Genomic DNA, 22,931 nt, shown 5'->3' on the forward strand with positions numbered 1-22,931 from the left:
TAGAGAAAGAGAGAGAGAGAGAGAAAGAGAGAAAAAGGGGAAAAGAGATTGAAAGTAGAAAAGATGTTTGTGGTTAGTTTGAGAGGAATTGGTAAAACTCGCACTAATGAGTAACAATTTTTTTTTCTGCTTTTAGTAACAAACTCTAGTGTCAAGCGTGTACAGAAGATGCAAAATGTGCCAGTTGCAAAGGTTTGCCAACCGGCGTATAGCTACGAAGCGCACTGTGCCTACATTTGTCTACGGCAAACGGCTACTCGGGCGGAGTGGTGATAATTTTTACCGTAGTGGTAGTGGTCGTATCGTTGTTGGTACTGGAGGATGCATTGGACATGTCCGACCGTAGCGTGAGACTGTCCAGCTCGGAGATGAGGCTGCCGGTGGTAGGATCCGGGCTGCCAAGCGGACTCGTCACGCCTTCCGTAACTGACGGAAGCAGTGATTCATTGGAAGGTTGGCTGTAAAAAACAAACAAGAATTAACCATATTCAAAAACACATGTACACATGCACGATAAGCATTTTCCAAACCGTGACCTACCGTTCGGAGGTGTGATAATCTCCGGGCGCTGAGTTGGAACGTCCCGAGCGACAGAAACGCTCGAGCCGCGAACCACCCGCCTGCGGTGCCCGGCCCGATATGCCTTTGGTGAATGGATTCTGGAACGAGTGCTTCTTCAGCATCGTCTTGATGAGTATTAGCGTGTCCAGCTTCGGTATGCTCTTGACCACACTGTTCATATCCTCGTCGTTGATCTGCACCAGCCGACAGTTTTCTTCCTCCGTCGGTAGCTGCACGCTACCGTTCTTGGTAAGCCAGGCGTGCTCCTTAATCTGGGGCAGCGTGATACGTTGCTGCGGATCCTTGTCCAGCATACGGTTGATAAGATCACGTAGCTCCACGCTGATGCTGCTATTTGCCGGATACTCCAGTGGGTCGTTTTTGATCTTCTCGTACACCCCCGGAACCGAGGTGGCAATGAACGGTACGTTACCGTGCACCAGCGAGAATAGTGTGGCCCCGAGCGCCCAAATGTCGGCCGCCTTACCGTTGTAGAAGTGTTGCCCGGGTAGGAGCGTTTCCGGCGCACGGAATGCCGGTGTCCCTGCCGTTGAGCCGTTGTTCATGGCCGCATCCTCGCCGAGAAACTCGTTGCAAACGCCCAGATCGGCTACCTTCACACTGCCAGAATCGGAAAGCAGCAAGTTGGCTGGCTTCAGGTCCCCGTGGATGATTCGCTGATAGTGGACTGCAACATAAAAAAAAAGCGACCAAACAATAAAACCCAATAACGCTTGTTTACGAGCAGACAGGCAAACAGAACGGACGCTGGTCTAGTCCCCCTACGGGGTGCTCCAATTAAGCGGGATAATCGGATACTCTCGGTGTTGATTGTTTTCCGTGCGTGATTTAGTGTCTCCGAAGCGAAATAAAAATCAACCAACCGCGCTCCCTGATAAACGAATCAATCACCCACCAGCTTGACACACTGGTCAATGGTTAGCTTCGGTGACCCTAGAGGTAACATCGATCTTACCATCGATGATTCCGGGCAGGAAGACCGCAGGCAGAAAAACACATTACTTACGATATTCGACGCCCAGCAGCACGTCTCGAAAAATATTCCAGGCACGTTCCTCGCTCAGGGGTGTGTCGGTCGGTATGCTCAACACTTCGCCCTGTTGCACCAACTCGAAGACTAGATAGAGCGAATCCTCCAGCGGATCGTCCAGCACTTCCACCAGCTTCACCACGTTCGGATGGTCCAGCTATGGGAATGGATGACCAGGACCAAAAAAAAAAAAAAGCACACAGAGACAAGATTCAGAATCAACCCACTCACACACAGACGAAACACAAGTCCACAGGTCCACAACCGGTACACCGGTCAGTTCGCGATGTCAAGTTACACTTCTTACCTTCTTCAGCACGGCAATCTCACGGTACACCCGATCCAGTGGAGACGTACCACGTTTCGGCCCACGTCGCATCAGGCCCGCCTTTCGGAGCAGCTTTCGTTTGGACAAGATTTTCATCGCGTAGTGTGTGGAGTCTTCTTCCGAGTACGCTAACTTTACCAAACCGTACGAACCCTGTGGAAGCAAGCAGCAAACGCGAACCAGTAGTAAGTAATCAAGTTGTGCAAATCTGCTATTCTGCTGCATTACGGCGAAATCTAATTTGCCTGTCGTGAAATCGGAGCGTAATCTTTGGTAAGTGGTAATGTACACACGGCGGGCACTAACAATTGGGAAAGTTATCTATTGGTACCGATGTACTACGACATCATTAGAATTAGTCGAAATGGAGAGACAGAGAGAGAGAGTGAGGTTATTTCGGTTTCCTTTTGATTTTTATTTCAGAAGATAAACTTTATAAAATAATCTTTTGGCTTCACGACACAAAAACTTTGTAAATGATAGGGATCTTACTAATTGGTTATGAGTTAACTGTGTATTAATGTGTGTCAGTTTAATTATAAAAATAAATCTGATCACGGTCAACATATGCTTTTCAAAATTTTCTTTCTCGAGTCTCAAGTTTCGTAGTAAAAACTCATAATTATAACAAGTCTAGTTAGCAATTACGCAGCCTCCGGGATTTTTTCAAATCAAGAGGTAGATTGAAGTTCTAATAATAATAATAACCATGTTTTTTTTAAACTTTTTCCATTTTCTTGTCCTAACGATCTTCTAGGTCACGCCGGTTATTGATTGGCTTACTAGCCTTCCTCACTACGGAGGAACGGTCCTGATGGGATTTGAACCCTGGTGACGGGCATGTGATGACCGACTCCCGGCTAGTTAATTTGTATACTCAAACAAACTAAATTTACATCTTTACAGATTTTCTCAGAATGCTCATAAACTTTTATACGAGAAATTCACTGTGGGTTCTAGTACACCAAAACTAAATGTAAAAAATCAGTAGCGGAAAGCAACAATAACAGGTTGGCTGATAAGTGCCCGGTCTAACAAAGAAAAACACATTTTTTTGTCAAAATTCGTTTTTATTATTCAACATAGTTCCCTTCAAGAGCGATACAACGATTATAACGACCTTCCAATTTTTGATACCATTTTGGTAGTACTCCTTCGGTTTTGCCTCAAAATAGTCCTCAGTTTCGGCGACCACCTCTTCATTGCAGCCAAATTTTTTCCCTGCGAGCATCCTTTTGAGGTCTGAGAACAAGAAAAAGTCGCTGGGGGCCAGATCTGGAGAATACGGTGGGTGGGGAAGCAATTCGAAGCCAACCAAAAAAATTAATGAATTTTTGCCATCGTTCTCAATGACTTGTGGCACGGTGTGTTGTCTTGGTGGAACAACACTTTTTTCTTCTTCGTTCTTTTTTCGTTCGTCAAGCAACCAAAAGTTGCTTGACAAAAGACGCTCTGTCTCACAAACTAATTGACATACAGATGTCAAATTTTGACACGAATCATTTGAAGGTTGGTGCTATATAAAAATAATATGCATTTAATACTAGCGGTGCATTCTATGTGTCAGACCGGGGACTTAGCAGCCAACCTGTTATATAGGAACGTGACAAAAAATTGCGAGAGAAGTACAAAAATATCTGTGAACGCATAGCTCTAAGAATAGAAATTTAAGCGAACGTTAAACCAATCTTGGGACAGGAACAAAAATACATGGTCACGTTCCAAAAAACCTCGGGATGAGACGAAAAATGTATGGACCCTCGTTAAAAAACCGAGGAAACCGGGACGAGAGCAACAATATTAGGGAACATTGGGTTTGTTGGTATAATTACTTGTTCTCCTCTTTAGCTATTGTTTTACTCTTACTGTGTTACTGAATTATGATTGATTTGATGATATGATTTGCGCTTTAATTTATAGCATTTTTTTGGAAAACATTTGTTTTAATTTTTTGGATTCCATTTTCAATCATTTTTTCAATAATTTAGCAGATCGGCAGATTTAGCTCCTCGAAGACCCCAAGGGGAACGGAACTTGGGGTCCCCTTTGACATAGATTGTATTGCTCAAGCTAGGCATAAGAAAAATTCGAAGATTGTGTCACATTTCCTGTCGGTAGGATACGATCAGTCTAGTATCAGGTTCAGGCCTTTCAGGGAGAAAGAAAAGTTTACAGAGTGGAATCATAGATCTGGCTATCCGACCATTTTAAGCCCTTGGAACAGTCAACAGAAACTTTGGTTTACAATCAATCAAAGGGACGTCATATCCCGTTTGACCAATGCAATTTATAGTACAAGGAGCCTCCCAATAGTTGCCCCACAAGTAATAAAAAGTACCAAAAAGATGGCGAAGTGGTGATGTTATCTACTCCCAAACAGGAGCGTTTGGGAAATCTTGAGGATCCCAAGTAACCAACCTAAGTGTGCCCCAGTACCGTCAGATCAAAATTTTCTAGATCGATTTGAGGAGCAAAAACTATGTAAATAATTGCATGATCAAAGTCGGAAATGAATTGATGAAATAGGCGACCTTTTGACAGAAAAAAAGGTCAATAAATTATTTTTAAACAACATACCGCTTTAGTGCCGGCAAAAGGTCGCAAGATGACGAGGCAACGATTGGATATTTGTTTCTTAACTTAAAGGTTTATTAAAGAAAACAATGCAGTTTGTTTGGTTGCCGTATCTTTCACCGTTTAATAATAAGATAATAATTTGTCTGGATTGGACAGGAATAGTCCACATACTTATTTCCACAAGTGTATCGTCATATCGTTCGAGTAGTTCGAACTACTAAGCCGTTTAATTATGTTTTCGATTAACAAAAAAAAATCAATATTTCAAAAAGCAGTTGCTTGAACCGACCGGATCGTTTTCAATCCTTCCCCCTTAACTTACCTGTCCGATCTGATCCAGCAGCTTGTACTGGTTCAGCTGCAAAAAACTGCCCGACTGCTCAATCGATACGCGTCTCGATTCGCGCAACGGCGTTCGCCGTCGACCGCTGCGAGGGCTACCGTACGGGCTGTTGTACGGACTGTACGGCACGTTCGGATAAATCGGCCGGCTCGTTTGATCGAGCGTTTGCAGCTTGGGCAGTACGCGCCCTTTCAGCCCGGGCGGTACGATACCGGCGGCACTAATCTCGAGCTGCGATTCGGACCGATTGGACGCTTCCAGCATGTCGTCATTATCTGCCAAATCGAGGGATTGAGTTTTGGGAAGTATTTTAATGTGCTGCGTCATAAAGCGTGCACTATGCGACCGATACGTTCCACCGCCCGCTACCATCGGCACTGCACCACCGCCAGCACCCGCAGCACCAACGTCGGCGGAAAACGGTGGCCCGTGCTGATGCTGCTGGTGGTGATGATAGCTTTGGTAGTGCTGCTGGTAGCTATGGAGCGGCGGTTTGCTGCACCTTCCCGGTACCGTGTTAGTGATGGGCATGGCGTTGGAAATGGTAACACTGGTAGCATCGGTAGTAGTGGTGGTAGTGGTTACGAAGGGATGATGGTATTGATGGTTGCCGACGGATGATGGGACGCTGGTCGTTTCGTCGCATCGATCTGCATCGAGCGGCACGTTAGTGGACACGAAAGGCATAACAACGGTAGTTGGATTAGAATCATGATGGTGGTGATGGTGGTCTTTATCACAGGGTTTGGTAGTAGTGGGGTCCACATCCTCACGCTCATGCACGGTCGGGTTAGTACGGTTAGGATTAGTTGTAGTAGTGGTAGTCGTTGCGTCAACGTTATGGTCGCTGATGGTTATCGTGGGATGGTAAAGCACGGGATCACCGACAGGGTTGTTGGCGGGCGCCATTGGTTCACCGATGGGTAGTGTTGGTGGTGGCAAAGGGATACCGTCACCGGATGCGGAACTACAATGGATGGATGGTCTACTGCTGGAGGAAACGGCGGCAGCCGCTGCTGCTGCCGCGGTCATCGCTACAGCCGCCACGGCCGCTGCTGTCGCATAGTGGAAGCTAGTACCTGTCGCCGTGCCCTGCTCGGAACACCGGATAGTTACGGGCTGCGGGACGCTCGTTGACACACGGACCACATCCGCAAATCCGCGGGCCAATTCCATCCGCTCCGGGTGCGGTGCAGCACCTTCGCTGACGACCACCACGGAACCGCTGGTACCCATCAGCTCCCTGCAGCTAAAGCTATGATTTACGAATTGATTACACTTTGCACTATCTAATGTGGAGTCCTGCGTCCCGTGCGTTCCCGTTACGGCGTTCGTCGGCAAAATGCAACCCTTGACAGATGGGGACGATGTGGAAAAGTTGAGACATTTCATACTAGCACTGTTGTTGTTGCGGTTGCCGCTGCTGCTGTTGCTACTGTTGTTCCCCGTTCGACAATCGTTGGCAACATTGGGACATTCCGCGTCGATAACTATCGTAACATTATTACCGGGGCCGTGCGACAGCTGGCAGATACCCGGCAGCTTGCGATCTTCCTTACGATCGTCCGCTTCTACTTCAGCTACTTTGACCGCTACTGCCAACTCGATGTCCGCTTCCGTTTGTACCGTTGGAGACATTTCGTTCGCGTGCGGTACTCTGCTTGCCATAGCAAATGGCTCGTGCCTGATTCGGAAGAGATATTGGTTCACTCACAACAGTTGTAGTATTGCACAGTGTCGGACGCTATGGACACACTTACCCGTATCTGGATACGAATGCAATTTGCTGAGTGCATTGACATTAGCTAATCGCTTGATCATTCCAATATGTCCTTGAGGGTAGTATCTGCAATGGAAAAGTGAACCGGTACATGGGTTACATTAGTGCCATTTTCCTAGAAATATGGTACGATAACGGTAGATGTATGGGCAAAGGAAAGGGCAAAGAAGCCTCTCTGTTTCTAGGACTAAATGTTCAAGTCTGGGTAAACCGGAGTTAGGGAGGACCTATCAAGGCTGTAGAGCGAATGAAAAAGGATGTAGCGGCAGGCATTCATAAATTTGCTAGTAGTAAATACATTGTAACTAATTTACACAAATTCAATACGATCCAATTAATTGCCATTTCTGCATAAGAAAGGACCAGACAACAAGTACTTCAATAGGGAGTCACTGGTTTAAAATTAAAAGGAATATCTTTACCGATGGCTATTGCCACATTTAAAGTGGTATTTGATGTTTCTACATCGATAGCTTATTCGCAGTCATATCTAAAGTAGACTTCGAACTTAACTTTAGATCTCTACCAACGGATTCATTGCTCGGTGTATTCGTTGTTATTAATGATGGGATAGTTTCATTTTATTCGGAACGGAACGAAACGACCCTAGTAGATTCTTTAGACCTATCTTCCTATCTGTCGAATACACCACCGGACCGCCGTCTTTAAACCTATACTTAAGCAAACAATGTAAAGCGTCACAGTGTCCGCCGTGCAGTAATTGTCTGTTTAGTCTTCTCATCGGCACAACAATACCATGGATCAGGAACTTGTATTCCTCATGGAGGACCGCAAGTTGGCAAAAACAATGTTTTCCCCGAGTTGTGTAGAACCAATGTATAATTGTTCTTTAATCGACGGAGAGCTTTTCGTGTGACATCGAGGAAACACGAAAAGCTATCCGTCGGTTAAAGAACAATAAGGCACCCGGAACCAACAGAATTGTAGCCGAACTGGTCAATAACGGAGGTGCCTCTCTAGAAAATGAGGTTCATCAACTTGTTACTGAGGTATGGGATAGCGAATCGTGGCCTTGTGATTGGAATCTCGGTATCATCTATCCCATATACAAGAAGGGAGATATGTTGGACTGCAACAACTACAGGGGTATTGTGGTGTTGAATACCGCCTACAAAATATTCTTCCTAATCCTTCAGGATAAGCTTGTCCCATTTGTTGAACAGATAGTTAGAAACTATCAAAGAGGATTCCGTAACGGAAAATCTACCACTGACCAGATCTTACCCATGCGGCAAATCTTGGAGAAGAGCACTGAACAGCAGTTGAACACGTACCATCTCTTCATAGATTTCATGGCCGCATATGATAGCATAGCCAGGGTAAAAATCTACGAGGCCATGAGCTATTTTGGAATCCCGGTCAAACTGATCAGGCTTGTTAGAATGACCATGACCAACGTCACATACCAGATGAAGGTGGATGGAAAAAGCTCAGGGTCCTTTGGTATCACCAAAGGCCTGCGTCAGGGAGATGCGCTCGCCTGTCTCCTATTCAACTTGGCGCTAGAGCGGGCCATCCGTGACTCGGAGTTCGAGACTTCGGGGACCATCTGCTATAAGTCAACCCAGATCTTGGCATACGCTGATGATATAGACATCATTGGTCTGTAGCTCTCCCAAGTAGCAGACGCCTACCAAAGGATCGAGCAGGCAGCAGAAAACCTCAGATTAGGGGTTGCAGATTAACGAGGCAAAGACCAAATTGATGGTGGCACCATCAGCGGGCCCTACTAAGAAATCCGGAACTGCGTGGAGGTGACCGCAAATTTGAAGTCGTCCAAAACTTCACCTATCACGGGTTAAAAGTCAGCACCGAAAACGCCATAGAGACGGAGTTGCGCGCTAGAATGCTGGCGCGTTAGAATGCAGAGGAAACATCTCACCTCAAAAAACCTGTCGCGACGGTCAAAGCTTGGACTGTATCGTACCTTTATAGTCTCAGTACTCACATACGCCTCTGAGACATCGACCCTTGTCCAAAACAGACGAAGCCCTCTTAGCCGCGTTCGAGAGGAAGATGCTCAAAAGGATCGTTGGCCCCGTATATGTGGAAGGACAATGGAGGAGCTGTATGACGACCTCACCGTCGTGCAGCGAATTGGGCTCGCCAGGCTCCGATGGGCTGGCCATGTTATACGCATGGCACCGGATGACCCAGCTCCCAGAAAGTCTTTTTATGCCGTCCACACGGGCAGAGGAGGCGTGGTAGGCATAGCTTGAGTTGGGAGGATGGCGTGGAATCACTCGCCATCAAGGCCGGGATAACGGATTGGCGGACGACAGCGCGGGACCGTGAGTGGTTCCGGATTCTGCTACGGCAGGCCAAGACTGCAAAGCGGTTGTAGCGCATGATAAGTAAGTAAGTAAGTCTTCTCATCGGCACAACAATACCATGGATTAGGAGCTTGAATTCCTTATAGAGGACCGCAAGTTGCAAAAAACTAACTTTTCCACGAGTTGCATAAAAACCACATAGACACTGCTTTGCTAATTTGAGCGTTGCTTTCGTTGTAATAAAATGAAGCTTTATACAAGAAAAAAAAAAGAAATTGGAGGGCACGTTTGAACATTCAAATGGACAGAAAAAATAAAGGTGGAAAACCTTCCTTCCAAACCCTTATTTGCGATTTTGTTTGCACCTAGGTTCGATCGTTACATTGAAATAACGGACCGAATCTAATAGGTTCGAAACTAAATTTTCATCGATAGTTTTTATCATTGCTGAAACAAGGATTACTAACTTCTAGTGCTGGCTGATCTTAACAACTCTCGAGAGATGACGAATTTATAATCACATCATCAGCATTTACCAAAAGCTTATGTACCTTTTACTAGTGTTTCGAAAGCTCAGTACGTTTCGGATCGCTCTTCCACTTATTGCCTGGCTGGGGTTCACTTTTATTTATTTATTTTTTATTTATAATTAATTATGACGGTCCAGTGCCGTATTGTCAACACCGCTTGTGTTGAACAAATTCTATAATCATATTGATAAGGCATTTCCTCCTTATTCCTTGCCTTAGCCCGGGCATACTCGGTTGGATGGGGTTTACTTTAAGACAGTTTTTATTTATTTTGTTTATTTCATATTTCTAGTCTTATTTTTACCTATTCTGTAAAATATTACACTAATATCAATACCTAAGCCTGATCTATTTTAACATATTTACAATAATTCTTGTGATCCTTCTTGGCTACTCATAGCCGCAACAACAAGATTCGTCGAGCTTTAATACAGTCGCAAAGTATAAAATTAAATTAATAAAATAAAAGGTGTTCATTATTTTCCAGCTAAAAAGAACGTAATATTTCTTTTTAGCCCAATTATATTAATTTTTTAAAGCACAAAAACATTTTTTTTTTATTCATGAGGGACGGCCTGGCCGTATTGCTTACAATAAACTTAAAATTAGTATACTCCTTTCCTCTTTGCAGGGAGACATTTCCTTCTCCGAGCTGTGAAAGGGCACCATATCCCGGGTGTGCTCGGTTGAAGCACAAAAACATTACAAGCACAAAAACATTACAAACTTTATAAAAAATGTGGTTCGGAAAGTTTGTGTCGACTTTGGCAAATGTTGATAAAGTCCCTAATTGTTTGGATGTTTCGTAACTGTTTGTTGAGACTAAAATGAGCAATTTAAAATGTAAAATACGTCACTAAAACATTCTACCACCTTCACACGATACAGCTGACGACCTTCTTTTTCTTTTATATTTACGGTACAATCGAGTTTCTGCTTTTAACTTTTCACATCCATTTGGGCTAGATCGACTCAAACATTTACGTACGCACACGAGATCGGAAATCTTTTCCGATTTCCATTTCCTTTCCAGTTCCACCTTTGCAAAGCAGCCTCGCCTCGCCAATAATGCAAAGCCAGCTGTGGGGAAGCGCACAATCTCGGAAGCGGTGCGCATTAGCTTTTATAGCGAACCATTCTAATTGAATTCATTAGGAAAGCGCATGAATCGAGAGCAAACGTCGTCCGATTCGGCAGAATCGTTGGTTGGCGGAGGAAGCGTGGAACGTGGGGGGAGTTTTTTTTTTTTAACGCTAAAACATTTACGCCACGGATGCGAATTGGAAACACCAACAGTTGGAATTGGAATGCTTTGCTTCAGTCAGCCCAGAGGAAAGTGCCAGAGTGCCACACGAGCGGTGAATTGTCGTAAAATTGTGAATTTGCTACGCCAGCAGGATCTAATTAATGTCTTTCGATTGCTATTTGTCTGCGTCATTAGCAAGCCAAACACCGATTTTCCTCTTCTTTTTTGCTACATGTTATTGACGAATGTTCCTGCCTGGGTCTTGTCTTGTCGTTCTTTTAGTGGCTCAATAGTGTAAATAGCTCAAATAAAAATACGCTGAACTGTTCATACTCACTGACTTGAGCCAGTGTAACCTCATGACTGTAAGCTTATCTGATACGATCGTGTGACCATTAGCGAAAAAGCGAAATGACGATTATAGGATTAAGCATGTCCTTCTACAGAAATCTTGTGCCAATCTTTCACTCGCTTAGCGACTCGTCAACAGGTGTGTGTGCATGCGTGTTTACTGTACCAATACAAAACGCAGCCTTTTATGTGAGGTGATTTAGCGAACAGAAGGTAATTTCGAGTAAGCAGCAGAACCAACATCCAACGTCGATGGCAAAAGAGCACGAAAGCAAATAACGCACCTCGGGGGCAACTTGAGCCTCGGGGAGGTGGCCCCGACGGATCAAAGCAGACACACAAATCCCTTACACTCGGGCACCTACCCATTGCTGCTGACAGTGTTTTTCGCTCGCTACCGACCGCTCAACGACGGGCCTGAAAATGGGAGGAACAGGAAGCATCATCGGGTTTCACAGGTTGCGTTTGCTGATCGTTGTTGGCCTGCAGGGGCGTAAGTGGCTGAACTTTCCGAACCGAACTGCATACACACCCCGACCCCGGGGTGGCGTGAGTTCAAAGGGAAAAAGTTCACCAAAGAAAATGAAGCCGAGGATGGGGCGAACACCATATTGCCTGATCCGGGAACAGGATATCCCCTCGCATACTACTGCCCCTTCGTGTTCGCGAGGACCGAAGTGTGAGTGGGTGGGAAAATGTTTACGGAACGGTTTGTAGGATAAGAAAACTTTTTGTTTTACAGCAAGCAGCTGAAAGGAAGCTGTTCATGACATGGATACGTAATGAGATAGGGTGTCGTCGTACGGGTGTTCGGGACAGGTTCGTGTACAGTACGAAACGTGATAGCAATCGTAATTCAATCATACCTTGTGTAAAAGGTGTGATAAAAGATCACGACACTGGCGATTGATGCTTGTCCATGTATGTGTGTCAACAACAAGCACTGGAAGAGCTGGGATTTATCTATCTTCTATCTATCGATTGAGTTCCCTTTTTTTTCGTCCCTATTCACCTACTACAACGCATCCCATTTCGCAATGACAAATTTGTTCAGCAGTGTGTGGAATTTCACTCAGCACGATTACCACCAACACACCGGACCCGAACAGGACGTGAAGCGAACATAAAAGGATTAACCGCTTACCACTGACCTTTGCGAGCTTTTTTTTTTCTCGCATGCAGCTTAATGAAAAAAAAAACACACAGCAAAATGATTACATTGTGCCAGGTCAGTGAATAAATCGTATTACCCGGTTTACCGGTGCGCCTTATGCGAAATTAAACCATGCTCGCCCGTCCCGTACGGGGATAAATGATCCAGGAATAGATCAATGGCAGTATGAAAGGATTGATGAATCTGTCCAAGAAGATTGGTACCGTACCATTACGGGCGATGAGCGTGCGTCCTCTCCGGCACGTTCCAGGTCAGTAGGTTTTTTTGTGCAATTTTTTTCCGGTCAGTTAGAGGGTGCTCCCCCATTAGCTTGGCCTACGTGCTAATATTAAAAATGGTATCGCTTGAACCAGTCGCATAAGCTTCACAAGCCTGATTGCGCTAGGGAATCGCCTCCGACAAGTTAATCAGACTTTCTACAGGGGTACGCTCCCGAACGATCTGGATGCATTGACTCGCGATGGATGCATCGGACGTGAGCTATATTTACGCCCCCTGGGCCTGCCAATGGTGATGGTGGATTGATTAATTTCCCTTTTTCTTGAAAGTAATTAGTACCACCATCAGAGCAGGTAAGGATGCAACAAACCGGCCTAACACTGTATTGGAATGCAACGGTTGGACGGTGTAAAAATGGCTTTTCATCCTAGAAAATTTTAATCCTATAAAACTAATCAATGTTGAAGTTTTCTTCATACGAAGCAATGCAAAGGGTATATTTTTAAAAGTTTATTTGCAATGCATTTTCTCTCACACCTGCCCAGACCTGCCCAGACCTGATGTTGGTCCGCGCCACGGAATTGATTTATTGTATTTCTTAGAATTCATATCAAAGTACGTTTCTTTGCACTGAATATTGGTTTGGGGCTTCCACGTGTTGAATCGATGCAGTAAGAATGAGAAAAAAATCCGTTCGACAATACTTTTACTATAAAATGCTATGGCGAGTTATTGTCCATATACGTACGGACTTTTTTGGTGCTATGAATGTGATGTGAATTTTATCATTCCTGCAGATATGTTGCCCACATTATAATATATGATATTGTGCAAGCCAAGCCAGCGTAGATGAAAATTCCATCTGTGCATCGATTGGCCGTACAATTGCCATTTACAATTGGTACATTGACTCAGTCACATGGTAAATTTCAACCATTCTAAACCACCGATAGTAGCATTGTCGTGTTTGTATCCATCACTTCAACTCAATCATGTTTTGGACACGATTTTATTTGCACCGTTGCCTACTGCACGGGACACAAAGAGCCATTCGCCAGTTTGACGAGCGTTTTGTTACAGCAGATTGCAAAATGCTGATAGAAGCAGTCTGACGGTTGTTCATGTGTAAAACGTGTATAGCAGGCACTTATCCATCCAGAAGAATGCAAATGCAAATAAAACCCCCGATATTTGCTGATATTTGTCGAAAGATGAGTTCCAGATGAGCAAATTGACATTGGTTTTGGACATATATGAGGTTCCTGGTTGGCTGTTTGGTAGAAGGCTTGACACAGGCTCGTAGAAATTATGTGTGATTGGAAATAGATGGATAGAGTTGGTTGCACTCTTGTTGGGTTATGATTATATCTTCACTTACGACAACCAAATACAATCTATCGATTGATGCAGTTCAATGCACAGTGCACAGAAGTCGATAAATAAACATCATTTGCAAGTATACAATGTTCTTGTGATTAAAGATCCAAGCCAGTCTTTACTTAGCGCGGACTTGAAAGCCTAAAAGTCTTTCGAAAATTAAATACACTCAAAGAGAATGAAATGGTAGCCTAAGGGGGCGTCCATAAATTACGTAAAGCTACTGCTTCGAGGGAGGGAGTCTTCTTTGTTGCACGTAATAGGAAGTTTTTTTTTCGTTTATTTATAGCGGTTTTGAGACTTAGAAACTACATTCGCCTCTCTATTGTATGAAAAAAAGAATGGTTTAATCTAACACAAAACTATCGTATATGTTACTTAAATATTATATTATGGAAAACTATTGCGATTATGGCATATGGTATAGGACATTTGGTAAGTTTAAACTATTGCTTAAATTTCTTTGAATAAATAATTGATGCGTAAAAATCTAATGAGGCGGTTCTGCTGGAGTTTGTCTAGTGATAGGATTGTCGTTAAATCAGTTTCTAGTTGGCGGGTGGCTCGGTGTGTCGTGTATCCATGGCAATCGGTGAGGATGTGGCGGACGGTGATGTCAACGCCACAGAAGTTACAAAGTGGAGGACTGGATTTTTCTAGGAGGTAAGAGTGTGTAAGACGGGTATGACCTATACGAAGGCGGAAAAGAACTCGTTGGATGTGGCTGGATTCGGTATCTTCCCATGAAGAGGTGTTGTGCTTGATGGGACGGAGTTTGTTGCTGAGGTCTACGTTGTGCCAGGTGGTGTTCCAGTGTTGGGAGATGATGGTGTTGATGAAGCGGATGGCATCACGGCGTGAAAGGGTTTTATATGGTTCTTTCGTTGGCAAGTTGGTCGGCTTTCTCGTTTCCATTGATTCCGTAATGACCCGGAATCCAACAGAAAACGATTGTCGGAGATGCAAGCATGGAGTCTAAGAGCTGGATGTGGAGGTCTTTGGAGGTGCCGTGTTCCAGGGCAGCCAGAACACTGACACTGTCGCTGAAGATGACGTTCGGTCGGTCAGTCTGTATTCCTATGTCGGCGGCCAGTTGAATTGCTATTGCTTCGGCGGAAAAGATGGAGCTGTGATTAGGAAGTTTGATAGCGCAGTTGTCTTTGGTGGATCTCACAGCCGGCTGAGTCCAGATGAACGGAGCCGTTTGTAAAGATATGAAGGAAATGTTTGTATTTAGTCTGTATTAAGTGAGCAAAGATAATATTGGTGATGTAGCTGCTTTTTCCGGTTCCCCGGAGAGACTTTTTAAGTTCCCAGTCTATGGCAGGTGTACGGAGATGCCAGGGACGAATTCTCCGGCGAGTGGATTGGATGATCGGTGGTAGCTGTTGGCTAGTGAGTGTTTGTAGTTCTGCATTTACTCTGGTGATAAGTGCAGTTACGTCGAGTCCTTTCTCAAGGATTCGAGCTCCAGCTTCCACTAATCGGTTGGTGATGATGTGTTCCTTAGGAAGAAGGCCGCTTTCGCAGAGGAAGAAGTTGATCGGACTGGTGACAAAAGCACAAGTAGCACAGCGGATGGCTGTGTGGTAAATAGATGCAACTCTCTTCTTGAAGGTTGCTCGTTTGTGTGAAACAATCTCAATGCCGTAGAGCAGTTTGGGTAGGAGCCGTAATAGGAAGTAACATACATCAAACATTCGGGACACGATGGTTTTATTTAAGTCGATGGCTTCAAAATTATAATATTACTTCATAGAAAAACAATTTCATGACACTTGGTCCAATGTCGCTTTGTGCATCATATGTCTTTGTAACAGTCAAACACTTACAACTTCTTGCCTTAAATACCTCTAAAGACTGGCGCCGCTGACGCTTCCACCACTGAACTAATCACTTTCGTAATATGTATATTACGTAAAAATACCGATTTTAGCGTTGCGTAATTTATGGACCGCCCTTAATCAATTTTTAACTCCATCGAACCCGTCTATATCCTTGCACCCGATGTGAATGTAACAGCAGGCTTGCAACTGTTGACTTAAAATGCACTGCAAGATACAAGTAATTAGACTTTCATCTCTATTGCTTTCGAAGCACCACAGAAGCTTTTATGTCATCTTTTTCAAAGGGTGATAGAGGTCTGTAGGCATTAAAAAGGAACGTAGTTTTTATCTTTCTAATTTTACTTTTTTATCGAAATTTCCCTTTGTAAAGATGTCCCCATCCTTTAAAGCCATCATTGATTAAATGAACCTTCTGAAAGGTTCGTTACTAGGCTTTAGAAAATCCATCAAGGAAAAAAAAACTTAGTCTTACTGACACAGATAGGCAAAGGATGCGAGCCGAACCGGCAGGAGGGCCTTTCCGTTTCGCCGGCGGGAGCAAAACTTACTCTTGTATTTGCTTTGTTTTCCACTCTTTACGCAGTCCTTCACTGCCGTCGGACAAATTGGTCCGGATGAACCAGTTTCTTTGAGAGATGGCAGGAGGAAGCATTATTGGAGATAAAAGTTACTGAAGCTAGTGCGATGTCAGTGTGTAATGATAATTTTTCCAATGCTTTTATTTTGGTATTGAAAGCAGCTTTACTCTTCATAGCTCAATAACCTGCCACCGGGTCGTGTACGGCATGGTATGCTGTAACTATTTATAGCTTTAGTGCTTTAAAGGGAACTATGCCAAGCACTAGATGCAGAGCACTGGAGCACTACGAAAAAAAAAAGAAATTACCCATTACAAATAGCTTCATGACGAATTTTTATCGCACATTCCAATCACAACCGTGGGAACGTTTGCCGTTCGCAAGCAATGGAAGTAAAACTAACACACGGCAGTAAGCTCCCAGGTTGAAGCCCCAGAAAACTACACGTTTTGTCCGGATTGGAGATTCGAGACTAATTTGTCACGGGCAGACGGACGAGACATTTTACACGATTAAAATTGTTACTACCATACTACCAGTGCTCTCCATTTCCCACACAGACACGGTTTGCGTGTAGGAACGGCCTGAATGTGGTGGGATTTGTGGGGTTGCTAGTGGCGAAGTACTGCTAATATAGTTGTCTAGTGGTTAAACGATCCGACTGACCATCGTAACCAGTTGTAGTGTGAGTACCCCGGGGAATAAGTTAAACTGGACGGGTTTTAGGTGCTATCTGGGGCAGTTTGCCGCAACTCATGATCTATGTGTCCATTGTGGGAATGCTGTCATTTCAACCGGGCAAACGCTAGCCATGTACGGTGTACGGGATTGAAGCCAAGAAACTGAGAAGTTCATCTACCAATTATAGCACCAGCTCCCGTACTGAAGAAACTTAATCGAAGGAAAAAATAACTCTTTCCACCCAGGTGACGTAAACGTTGCGACCCGCACTGAAAATGCTAACTTCCACACCATTTAGAAAAAAAAAATAGTGCACCTCATGGGACAATGCCATTCCCTTTTTTGGTCGCAGAAAAATGGCGATCGTATTCGATCCGACAGCAGCTAAAGCTAACCTGTCTGGGATCGCGTTAATATGATTTTAATCATGGGGCAAATTGTGGTTTCTCGGTAGCTGTCGAGATATTTGTGTCAATTTTTCTAAATGTGTCCAACCTTTCACTGCAGTCGGAAGTATGCTCTCAGTAGTGCGTAGTGCGGTTTTTTTTTTCACTCTTTTCCTCTTTTTATGGTAGCTTTCAATTATCGTGGGTAAAGATTTTACGGGCTCCTCCTAATTGGATTTGATTGAAGTGTGGTTGAGTTGAATGATGCTGTAACTTTGGGTTTGGTTTTGGTGACCATTTCCGTTGATTTTTGTTGACGTTTTTGAGCAACAATAAATTTTTATAATAATAAATTGGGTAAAAACATCAACAAGAAAGAAGGTGACTTTAAAAAAACGTGCAAAATTATGTTTCAAGATAATTGCTTTAAGTGAGCTTTTTTTATTCGCAACAACAATAACAAAGGCACTACAAATTAGTTTCCAAAAAAAAAGTACTCCTGCCTACCTACATTTAGTCTTCGCAATACGATAGCAATAAAACAAGATTTGTTACGAAGCTTTGTTGACGAAAATCTAACATAAAACACATTGTTCACCGCATAAAAAGCATTGTTAAACAAAAAAAGGGCCCAGCATAAGTTTGCCCAACTGACACGTTTGTCGTTCGTTCTTGAACTTCTGCTGCTGCTGCTGGGCTCTGGGGTTTTCTTCCTCTTCTTCGGACAAACACTGAAATTCTGATTTAAATTCTGGGAAATGTTTGCACAGTCAAACATAACACGGATATAACAATAGAGCGTGGAGGTTAAGCATACAATCACAGCGGCTACAGCTAACCGCTGGCATCGCTATTCAAATCGGGCTGTGAGAATAAAAACCCCGGTAGAATGTGATAAAACAAAAATGAACGCTGCCGTATTTGCAAAGGTCATTAGAGGGGGGGAACTACATTAATTTCGGTGACGTGTGATAGAATACGTTTTAACGGGAAGAATATGCTGCTTCCTCTTGGCCCGCGCAGGAACGGTTCGGATCGGATTTGAACCCCGGTCCTATCGTATAAGGACTGGCACCACTGTTGCCTTCTGCCACCGATTCGGCTCCTACAGGAAGAAAATGCTCTTGATAAAAATGTCCTTGAACAAACCAACTTTTGTGCTGAAATAACGTTATATTATGCTTATAAATATAACTCAGCTATAACTCACATCAGTTTTTTCCCTATAAAATGGTACAACGGCACCTTTTGCCGAAATTCAAGGTCTACTACCCTCATGAAATTACGCACCACTGTGTTCGTAGAATTTTGTGCTGACCACCATCCTCCGGTCAGCCATTTCTCCAATCTCCACCACCACCACCACCAACAGTCAGTTCCCCGGGCGTTTCTTCACATCACCTCGAGCAAATAAGGTTCGGAATCAGCAAATTATGTTTCACTTATTAAAATAGATTGCCATCGGACTACAGTTCTCCTGCTCTCTGCCGTTCATTTACCTCTCTACTCGTTTCGCCTGCCGTAAAGCATGCAATTGGCCTTTCCACTTTTACTCACACCGACACGGGTAATGGGTGTTTTGCTTCTTTCAGGGGTTTTTTTTTTTTTTGCACATTGGTTTTTTCCCATTCGTTTGAGCACCTTTGGGTACGAAAGCTCATTTTGATACACCCTTTGCCCCTTGAACCGAAGCTAAGAGAGCTGTCACGTTCAATGTGACCTCCGGGCCCTGATCGGAAGGAGATTGCAAACTCTTCACTCATTTTTTCCCACAAAGGCCAAAAAAAAACAGAGGGAAAGCGTACAATTTCATCGGATTGGCCTCCTTTTTTTCAAAGATTACCTTCTGAGTGTATGTGTATGTGTAATTCACTACTTTTGACCACTTCAATCAGAAATAATTCTTTTCGGCTCACGGCTGACACGCAACATTTTATCGACCGTGTGGGTAGTGATGGTGACCTTTTCCTTACAGCTTATCGGGTGGTTTTTTCCCATCCCTCACACACACACACACACACGCTTGACCTGTTGTAGCACCTGCTGTGGTGATGTTCGGATCGAGCGCACTAATTTATTCCATCTCGAAACTATGCGCCTGTCTCGATAAACACTTATACATATTTCCACTCCTTACTGTGGAGCGGGGTAAATGTAATTTGAAATTTAAAACGAAACACTCAAAATTCTCGATCCCCGTCTGTGTTTGGCAGGAGCAACTGTCCCCTGGTGCTGCTTTTTGGGAAACAAGCAGAATTATGCAAATTACCCGTTAGTGGGCATCGGAATCATAAAGTACGGCTGTCCATTTCAGCTGAATCGTTATCGTCTAAGCGTATTTTCAGATCGTATCGGTTGAAATTATTCAGAAAATATTTACAACAGTTTTTGGTCTCAAGAGTATCGGAGGTCGGTTGGGATGTTTTAATGTGAATCTATTTTATGCCTTACAGCATGTTTCTAAAAACTCAAACTAGAATAAATTATGGTTTTTAGTTTCCTGCCTATCAAAAAAATAAATATCCTTTTTACTACATTTATACAAAACACCAGTCGTCTCCTTGATAAAATCGAATTTATGGTGTACAACGTTTATGTTATTTATTAAAATATTACAAGTACATAAATAAGCTGAACATTTTCAAACCATTTTGAGTAATGAGTAGTTACTAAAACTAGTAAAATTTATATTTTAGATTTTATTCCTGCATTAAAATGTATCCTTTTTACTAAAACCGTACAAAACACCAGGCGTCTCCTTTTAAAATAAAATACATGGTACTAACAGAAAAAAAGGCGCATTTTGAAAAACTTCCGCTAGAGTTATATACGATTTCTTAATATTATACACACAAGCTGTCCCGGTAGAAAAATATATGACAGATTAAATCATTCAAATCAGGCATATAATTAGCCTTCTCTCGTGAAAAATCTCCTACAGTGAAAAATTTATCTACAGTGCGCTGACAACATTATTAAAAGCGAAAGACAACGGTTCGTTTCTATTGCAATAGACCCATCACTAAACAAGCAATATTAAGAGGCTAGCATATTATTTGAGCTTAGAAACTCTTCTACAGCAATTTGTTTTTTGTTAAAGTAAAATTATGCCAGTTATGCTGACGTTCTTTCGTTGCCAGCAGTGCTTCGTCGTGCAGCGATGTGAAGAATGTTTAAAATTATGAAAAACCCCAAGACCGGGGCCCCCTTAAGTGTGGGGAAAAGTGAAGAAAAAACACTTTCCCAAGAATGTTTGCTGTTTTGCAAACTCTTAGTAAGAATCAAGCACTTGGAACTTACTGTGCCATTTCGCTGGCCTTTATGCTATGGCATTACGAGCGTCTTTTGTCGAATACAGAAACATAATACATGCGCGTGTAAGCAGTATGATGGAGCGTGTTTATCTAAGAAATCCGTTTCGGGTGAAATGTTTTTCTTGCCCCTTTTAAAAAGAATGCAAAAGATACCTGCCACGAGTTTTTTGCACACGAAATAAAATACTGTCGATACGTTTCATTCTATCAAGCTTTAGTTTCTTATTTTAGATAAGGCAAACCAGGCCAAAAAACAAAACGTCCAAATTCATTTCTGAGAGGAGCAACAAAAAACATGCATCACTTATACGATCAAGAAACGTACTGCAACGTACCATTAAAAGTAGCAACGATCTACAGTGCTGTCGGCGATGAACCGGTTCGATTTGCTAATTAATAACTAACAACAATCATCACGGTACGCCCTCCGGTTTGTTAATACAAACATTGACAGCTAAATTCGCGGAACGGGTGTTGCGAATAGTTGGCTCTCCCATGCCGTTCGGCAAATCAATTATGCAAACACAAACACACAGAAAGAAAAAGGGTACAGAAAACGACACTACCGTACCGCTATAACATTGCACACGTATGTTTTTTCCCGCTAGGTAGAGCGCAACATTAAAATGTTGCTTTAAAGCCTTTGCAATAATGTTACGGTGCCAATTGGCCATACGGTGGGACGAACGATTTATGCATAGCCGCCAGCTATACACGGATTAAACACAAACTCCTCGTCTTAAGGTGTGTAATTAATCCTTCACAAGATTCGGAAAGTGATCGTTTAATTTCAGTGCCCTGGATGAGGGAGGTACTCTCCGCTTATCTGTTTTTATCTATTTTTTGTTTAACTTAACAGATCGATCTGCCGAGGACTGGTTGCACGAGGTTTTGCAGGAACTGGTTTAAAATCCCAGCTGGACGGGAAATTTGAAAGGAGTTGGTAAAACCTTATTTTAGAATGTTTTGCAACTTGTTAATAAAATGTTTTGCATACTTCAATCAACCAAAACAGCAAACCATTCTCTCCATTTCACTCCCCTCAAACGATGCGTGAACGAATAAAGAACAATTAGGCACCGTAATCATGGCAAACGATCGTGCCATTGGTGTCTCTATTATCACTTGACGAATGGCGTTTATGGTGGTCGGTGTGCGCTTCATTCGCCCAGCAATTTATGCTCAACCGGCTGGTGCGCCCCAACGGTAATTGCATGTGATTGCAATTGCATTCATGAGTAACACCTCACCGTTGCATCTCGGTTGCACCGCAACCGGAATCGACACCGGCAACCGATCCGCCTTGAGTGTGGCATCATAAAACGTACCTCGCGCGCCCATCTTACCGGCAAATGGTTCGCGCAAATGGCTAATTACCAGCCTGTGTGGTCATTTCAATCAACCGATGCAGGTGATCAAAAGCTTACGTGTCATAATATATTGCTACCGCGGCAACAAGCGGCAATGAATCGTGGAACACGAATTGGAAGTCATCGTAGAATGTCATAATTAGTTTTTCGCTCTTGTTGTTTTGTTTTGTTAAATCGGGATGGATTATTTCCGAATCGATGTGAACGTTTCAAAGAAGATAAGATTATAAAACGCTGTTTGGGCCCTTCTTTAACGCGATCTCTTCAAGGAAAAACAAGCACGACCCGATTCTTTTACATTTTCCATCCGGCTTTTTATGGGAAAATGTAAATTTAAATCACTTTCGTGTCTGGTGAGTCAAGTGCTTCAAGCTAAACTACTAGATCTAGCGCTTAGCTCTTACCTACCACCGGCGACGTTTTAACCAATCGAGTGCATGTTTACGACAAACGGGCGATAGTCCGTCGCCGAGAGCACGGCTCAAGAAACTTCTATCAATGCGTGCGTGACAACAAAAGTGCACTGCCTTAGATTTCAATTAAGATTAAGCGCATCTCGTCGGCCACCAGCCTCATCGCGCCGTCGTACTAAGCGACCTAACTGCACATTGCATCCGTTCCTATGCCCGTTCGTTTGTGACAGATTTCGTGCCCAGCGAGAGGCGTCTACCGTGGTTTCATCGGTCGGGCAGGCCACCGCTTGATCGTGACGTGTCGATGCATCGACGTTTCGCCAGCGACAACACGCGATCGATGGTTCGGAAAGTCACTTCGCTTAGCTAAAAACCGGATTAACCAGTCCAACACGGACCACGGCCGGGGAGGTCGAAGAATCACGAGTGCAACACTCTACGCGGAATTGGAATCTTAGGCGCGTTAAGTGTTTTTGCGCGTACGGAGGCTCAATTTATGAGACTGCTTTCG

At 43.6% G+C, this 22,931-nt stretch overlaps 1 protein-coding gene across 2 annotated transcripts; it reads right to left on the reverse strand.

The window, feature by feature from the left end:
• Positions 1-215: 215 nt before the first annotated feature.
• LOC126556938 (calcium/calmodulin-dependent protein kinase kinase 2) lies at positions 216-6,699 on the reverse strand. Of its 2 annotated transcripts, none has more exons than XM_050212513.1 (6): positions 6,621-6,699; positions 4,840-6,544; positions 1,920-2,093; positions 1,589-1,769; positions 541-1,249; positions 216-458 (listed from the first exon to the last, which is right to left on the reverse strand). In XM_050212513.1, the coding sequence occupies exons 2-6, from the start codon at positions 6,526-6,528 to the stop codon at positions 254-256; spliced, it is 2,958 nt and encodes a 985-aa protein (XP_050068470.1). In that variant the 5' UTR covers positions 6,529-6,544; positions 6,621-6,699; the 3' UTR covers positions 216-253. The 2 variants fall into 2 exon arrangements, with proteins under 2 accessions (XP_050068470.1, XP_050068471.1); XM_050212514.1 differs by lacking the exon at positions 6,621-6,699 and having other exon boundaries at positions 4,840-5,135; positions 6,255-6,385.
• Between the last annotated feature and the right edge of the window lie 16,232 nt (positions 6,700-22,931).

The sequence above is a fragment of the Anopheles maculipalpis genome, chromosome 2RL (genome assembly GCF_943734695.1).
Source record: "Anopheles maculipalpis chromosome 2RL, idAnoMacuDA_375_x, whole genome shotgun sequence".
Classification (NCBI taxonomy): Eukaryota; Metazoa; Arthropoda; class Insecta; order Diptera; family Culicidae; genus Anopheles; species Anopheles maculipalpis.

Bases quoted from the DNA above. Each gene is read 5' to 3' on its own strand.
- LOC126556938 (XM_050212513.1), bottom strand. From the start codon at position 6,528: ATGGCAAGCAGAGTACCGCACGCGAACGAAATGTCTCCAACGGTACAA. The intron at 2,094-4,839 runs GTAAGTTAAGGG...TTGCTTCCACAG, and splicing joins TGCTGGATCAGATCGGACAG to GGTTCGTACGGTTTGGTAAA. The intron at 1,770-1,919 runs GTAAGAAGTGTA...CCATTCCCATAG, and splicing joins AGATTGCCGTGCTGAAGAAG to CTGGACCATCCGAACGTGGT.